At 33.3% G+C, this 6,000-nt stretch overlaps 1 protein-coding gene across 5 annotated transcripts in view; it reads right to left on the bottom strand.

Annotated features, from left to right (window-relative positions):
• Positions 1 to 927: 927 nt before the first annotated feature.
• Positions 928 to 6,000, bottom strand: part of si:ch211-191a24.3 (tensin-3) — a 40,657-nt gene continuing 35,584 nt past the window's right edge. For 4 of the 5 annotated variants that reach the window (XM_044128199.1, XM_044128198.1, XM_044128202.1 and 1 more), the window contains 7 exons: positions 5,036 to 5,131; positions 4,773 to 4,850; positions 4,299 to 4,376; positions 4,033 to 4,201; positions 3,400 to 3,468; positions 2,498 to 2,527; positions 935 to 1,802 (listed from right to left, as the gene is read on the bottom strand). In XM_044128199.1, the coding sequence (XP_043984134.1) occupies positions 1,661 to 1,802; positions 2,498 to 2,527; positions 3,400 to 3,468; positions 4,033 to 4,201; positions 4,299 to 4,376; positions 4,773 to 4,850; positions 5,036 to 5,131 (662 nt within the window). In that variant the 3' untranslated portion in view covers positions 935 to 1,660. Of the gene's footprint in view, positions 1,803 to 2,497; positions 2,528 to 3,399; positions 3,469 to 4,032; positions 4,202 to 4,298; positions 4,377 to 4,772; positions 4,851 to 5,035; positions 5,132 to 6,000 lie in introns of all 5 variants that reach the window. The other variant, XM_044128197.1, reaches the window with a different exon arrangement.

Genomic DNA, 6,000 nt, shown 5'->3' with positions numbered 1-6,000 from the left:
GTAGAGATCCAATGTTGTCACTGGTGGCAGAATACAGTCTCAATATTTTCTGCATTGAGGTCATAGCCATTGATGACTGGCCTTATATTTCCATGAGGAGAGATGCTGTCCCACATCACGACACTGCCTCCACCAAAAGCAGTTTGGAATTGGCAGGAAAAATTTGCAAAGACCGTTTGCATAGCCCACTTACTCAGCTATGTTGCTATATATAATGCTGCAGATGATAAACGTGTAGTTCAACACAATTATAAATTAAAGAAAAATAATGAGAATCAGACTAGAAAAGGGAATAAAACAAACTTGTATTTAGATATTAGGAACATTTAGTACAAACATATAGTAGAACAATAAAAAAGTGACCGTTATATGAAACCCTAATGTACAGTATGTGTTAATACACAAAATAGCATGGCAAAAAGATTTTTAAACATCTTTAATGAAGGATGACTATTGTAATACAGAAAACATCTTAAGTACAAACACACCGTTGCTTTTCTGATGTTGGTTGTTATTCATTTTGATTGAAATGAATTGTCCTCTGGTTACCAGAAAGCTATGGTTAGAGCTGCAGATCTGTTTATGTGCCAAAAACTCTCAAACTGAGGTACAAATTATGTTTTAATGTTTTCACTACTGTATAGAATTAATGTCAGTGTAATAAAAATCAATTTTGGTTAAGAGACCGTTGTTTTTAATTTTACAAAAGCTCAACAGAGAAACCTGGCAATTCAAATTCAGATTAAAATCTTTCATCTTAGATATTTATGTCATTGTTGTCTAAATATTCACTGATAATTTGGACAGAAGTGGGGAGCTGCCACTCAGGTAAAAGAAACATGGAGCTATCACTTATTTTCATGTTTTTACCATCATGTTATAACTATATATATATATATATATATATATATATATATATATATATATATATATATATATATATATGTATGTATCAATAGGAAGGAGCATTATTATTATTGTTAAAACATAAAAATTAATTTCACATATAATTAAAATAAATGATAGCTCAGATCAGTTTTATCTTCTTTGTTTTTCCTGAGTGGCAGTTTCATACGCCTGGGAAAATATGTTTTGGACACAACAACCATTAACAAAAATATGTGTAGCTAGGAATGACAAATCTTTTGAGGAAACCAAAGATTATTCAAGAAATTGTAGAAAAAATACACAATACGGCAGAAAATGTAAAACCAAGGATCTGATGAGGCAAAAATGACTACACCCACTTATATTATGCCATTAATGTAAAAACTAATATAATTTTAGTAAGTTAGTTTTAAGAAATATAATTTTATTCCTTTAAATTATAATAGTTTAAAAGTCTGGAGAATCTTGCCTATACTTTTATATTCAGTGTTTTTTTCAAAGCTGAAAGGCACGTCAACACTTTACTTTGCAAAGAGTCCATCCAACAACATAAGAACAATGATATCAGAGTCTTGGCTCCCTCCTCTGGAAGCAATCTGCAGTGCAGGCGCAAATCATTTTGCAGAAAGAACCAACAAAATCCAGCGTGGAGTCTCGGGGATAAAAGTTGTTTTGGCTTTTCAACTTAGCCATAATTGTGAAATGACTCAACAACAAGGATTTGATCCTTGTCCCAAATTCTCTTTATGCAGCAGATCATCTCTTTGTCCCATCACTTTTTGTGAGATCCAATCATGACTTTTGAGACAAAGTTAACGATGGCACTTGCCGGCTGCTCAGGGTCATGCTCAGCAAACAGATGGCAAACATTTTCAGTCTCACTTTGAGATTTTCTGGCAACAAATCCAAAAATCCTGGAAGGAGGAAAACAAATTATTAACTTAAAATATGTTGTTGTTTTTTTTGTTTGCTTTGTTTTTTTCAGCATTGTGCAGTATAATATAAATAAGCCTGCAATGTTTGCAAAATTTAAAACAAAAAAAAATACTCGTCTACCTGCCTGATGACATAGAAAAACTAACTACTCTGAAACAATTTGCACAGGAATATACAACTGAGCTACGTGGCACCACATTCGAGTCATATTTATATTAGTTTCTTGTTTTATACATGAATTTCATGCTAACATTTTCTTTATTGGAGATCTGATGACAACTACAGCTGTCTAAAAGGATTTAACATTTAGGTAAATCTACAACTTGGATAAAGTACCAAAAAGTAGTTTGAAAACGATTTCTTTGAATAATAATTCAAAAGAATTAGTGTGTTAAATCACATTAAGAATCTTATTTCTAAATGTCTGCCTTAATTGTAAAGCACTGGTGTCAAATACTGGGATTGAATCATGCTGTTTAAGAAACCTTTGGCTACTGAAAATGAATCTTTGCTTTCATTTGAATTATTGCTTTTCCTGGCATAATACATTAAAATCATTTAAGAGTGGCTAAAGTACATCAAGCTCAAAAATGAGAAATAAGAAAATTCTGCATGAAGGCTAAAAACAACATGGCACATGCTCATCACAAAGACTTGTCAAGAGTAAACTTACTTGGCTGTGGAGACGCTGTCTCTTGTCCACCTATTTAGGACAGAAACCACAATTGACATCAGGAATCATAGAGAAGGATTACAATGAAATTAATAAAGCATCTAGCATTGTGTACTATTGAAATAACTAAATTGTTACATTAATTGAAGTCTTTACCAAGTCAGGTTAAAATAAATTGCAGCACAATCTAATTTATGGTAAATGTTGAGGGAGGGAAATGCTTTTTATGAGCAAGGATTTATTTTATTCTCTATCACTTATATTATCACTTCTGTAATAAAATATTTTTATAAGATTATTTGCATGCCAGAGTTGAACCCTTAAAATTCCTTCACACCAGAATAAAACGCTGCCACATCATTTTTGGGATAATGATGTATTTGTGCCTGCGTAGCTCTGTTACAAGTAGTCTAGCAAGGAGGATGTCATTAAAATCCAAACAAGCTTACTGTGCCATAAATAAAACTATTTGTCCCTTTAGAAGTTCTGTTTTTGCAAATTTTAATATCAGACAAATTAATGCAACTTTTTAAATGATGATTGATTATAGGTAGAAAGATAACTAACCCAACCTGATCTTATGTGAGACTATAACTGCCACCTGAACATAATATCTCCTTTTGGCAAACTTTGAGGTAACAAATGCTATCAACTGTTTCTGACAATAGCTAAAAACTCTTACTTTATTGAGCATGTAAAGGAGCAAAAACATGTATGTTCAACATGATGGCTTCAAATAATTTCTTTGTTGAATTTTTTTTAGCCAGGTGTGCTTCAAATCACTGAATTGATTTGCAGCTATTTATTAATTATGAGTGACTGTTATTAACTTTACTAACTGGTGCAGATTTTACATATCATTTGGAGGTCATGGCTGCTGTCAGACTGGTGAAATTACTCACTTCCTTCCCTGCGGGTCCAGAGAACAGAAGATAACTGTGTTCACAGTGTAGTGTCTCCTGAAGAACAGCCTACAGAGTCAAACACAGCAACACATCAGATTTCTTTTGCAGTTCCCTTGATCTGAGTTTCTGTGCATCCTTTATGAAAACCCAAAACTATGAAAATTAAGTACAACTGTCAAAAAACAACAACAAAATAGCTCAATATGTTATTGCATAACACATATAACACTGTAAAGTGTGCCATATTATATTATACTATATATATTTTAAATATTGTAGTCTTACTCAGCAAAAAATAATTAATTAATAAATAAACCATTCAGAATTATCATTTCCAACCATGACAGTTTAGTATTTTTAAGTGTTGCTCTGATTTTTACCCATATTTACAATTGTGTGCCATTCAACATGAATATGTGTGAATAAATATTGAATGAATATTCAATATTCTTTCAGTTGTCTTATTGAAGACCACTGAAAGATTCAAATAAAAGTTGTAAATCACCAAATAAAATCGAGAAATAGTTAACTTTGGGACAAAACATGGCAAAACCTTTCAGCAACCAAGCTATTTACTTATTCCTAACTGTGACAATTCTATTGTCAAAATGTTGCCAATCAAATGCTCACTTCCTCTGGTTGTCTGTGAGCGTTATTCCCTGAGCCGACACTTTGAAGTGGACCACGGTGGAGGGAGGTGGAGGGTCCATGGAGAGTGTCAGTGTAGTTGCCTTCTGGACCGCTTGCTGACCCGTCAGAGACTCCAGCTCCACAGAACCCAGGAACCACACGTTACACGCTAACGCCCGAAAACACATTGAATGAGTATTTCACCAAAAATAGGCACAGATGTCTGTTACTTTAAAATACTATTTTATTATCGGTAAATGTTTTACCTGCACCCTGTTTGAGAAGTTCAGCTGCTGAGTTTGTTGTTGTCTGTGTCGATGCGTCGTTCAGCTCCTCTAAAGGATCTATTGGACATAAACAGCAATGATGTCAGACATGAGTCACAATAAAGCATAAAGGTCAATAAGAAATAAAATAAACATCATGGAAACTGATACATTTTATTCTGAAAAGTGTTTTAGGAAATTTTCCTGTCTGGCAGGAAATCTAACATGTTTAATGTGTGATAGAATTACTACAATTATTTCTGGTTTCTGTCAGCAAACAAATCTTTAGTATGTTTGTTAAAATGTGTTAAATTAAAAGTAGAGCAAAGAAGTTATTGTTAAATTCAAAAATAACAATAAAATACGGAAGCACTCTACAACAACAAAACAGACTAAAATGTAATCTAAGTTTTTGACTGAGACAGAGAAGGTAAACTCTCAGCTCTCCCTTCAGGGTAAATTGTGACTGTTTACCTCTATCAGGTAGGATGAGTTTACAGGGCAGAGCCAGAGGGGTGATGGAGTGCTGACACACCAGAGCTGTGAGGCTTCCTGTCACAGGAGTGAAAAATTCAATGCTATTAAAACACATGAGGACAGCTGCAATTTGTCTTTACCACCAGTAGAGGGGGGTAGAAAACCATTTCAAAACATTGGGTTTTATCTATAGCTATTTTTTTTTTTTTTATTTAATCAAGTATATAGTGAAAAAGAAAATCTTGGAAAATTATTTTCACCAAAGTACGGCTCATTGGGGCAGCCTTTAAGACGAACTCCTTTAGGTGTACACTCAATCAGGAAGTGCCTCACTAGCTCGCTGGACAGATCTCCCACTGAAAACAAAAACAAAGAATTTAAGAAGAAAAAGAAAACTACATTTACAAGTAAAACTGTTCTATTAACTTTGAAATCTTAGAACATATTTTTTCAATGCTTAAAATAAAGATTCTCATTACACTAAGAAGCTATGAAAAGTGGGAGCTGCTGGAATTTCCGGGATGAGTTTTCTTTATTTGCCACATTTCTGGAGTAATGGGGCAGATAGTTTTTAAATGTTCAATAAAAACTGAGTAGAAAGATGTGTCATATTCTGATGAAGACAAACTTTAATGTTTGGGTCACAATTTCTACTGGTACCTTGTTGTACAAACCACAAAAGATCACCCTAGCCACACTCAAACATGGAGGAGGCAGCATCATGCTGTGGATTTCCATTAGTAAATATTTACAACAGTATTTTTGTTGTTTTTCTTTTTGTCAAGAAGGATGAAATTGCAGACAGCTTCAAATATGAACAAGTTTTATTCCAAAACTAGAAGCTGTTGTCAAACAAGCTCAAGAGAAAGATGGATTTAAGTTCTAAAAGTTATAGAATAAAATTAACTAGAAGAAAATCGAAGCTAGAGTCCAGAACTAGACCTTACAGAAAATCTTCTGCACCATTTAAAAAAGAGATTTACTCCAAATCTGATGGAGTTTCAAATTGAAAGTGGGTAAATGTCGACAAGTCAGGATCACAAACTGTTAATGTTAAAATTTAACCAAAAGCTACTTCAACAAAGTGCTAGGTAAGGTGTTGATAATGCAGCAGCATTATTTAAACATATATTTTCCCCTGAACAGATGTTAGTCATACAAGGACATGAATCATTTTAAAAGTGAAAAAAAGATTTTAAATGGTTCCGTATTATGATTTTTCACA

This window comes from Gambusia affinis, linkage group LG10 (genome assembly GCF_019740435.1).
Source record: "Gambusia affinis linkage group LG10, SWU_Gaff_1.0, whole genome shotgun sequence".
NCBI lineage: Eukaryota > Metazoa > Chordata > Actinopteri > Cyprinodontiformes > Poeciliidae > Gambusia > Gambusia affinis.
The sequence above is the reverse complement of the archived record's forward strand: the minus strand, read 5'-3'. Positions and strand labels throughout refer to the sequence as shown.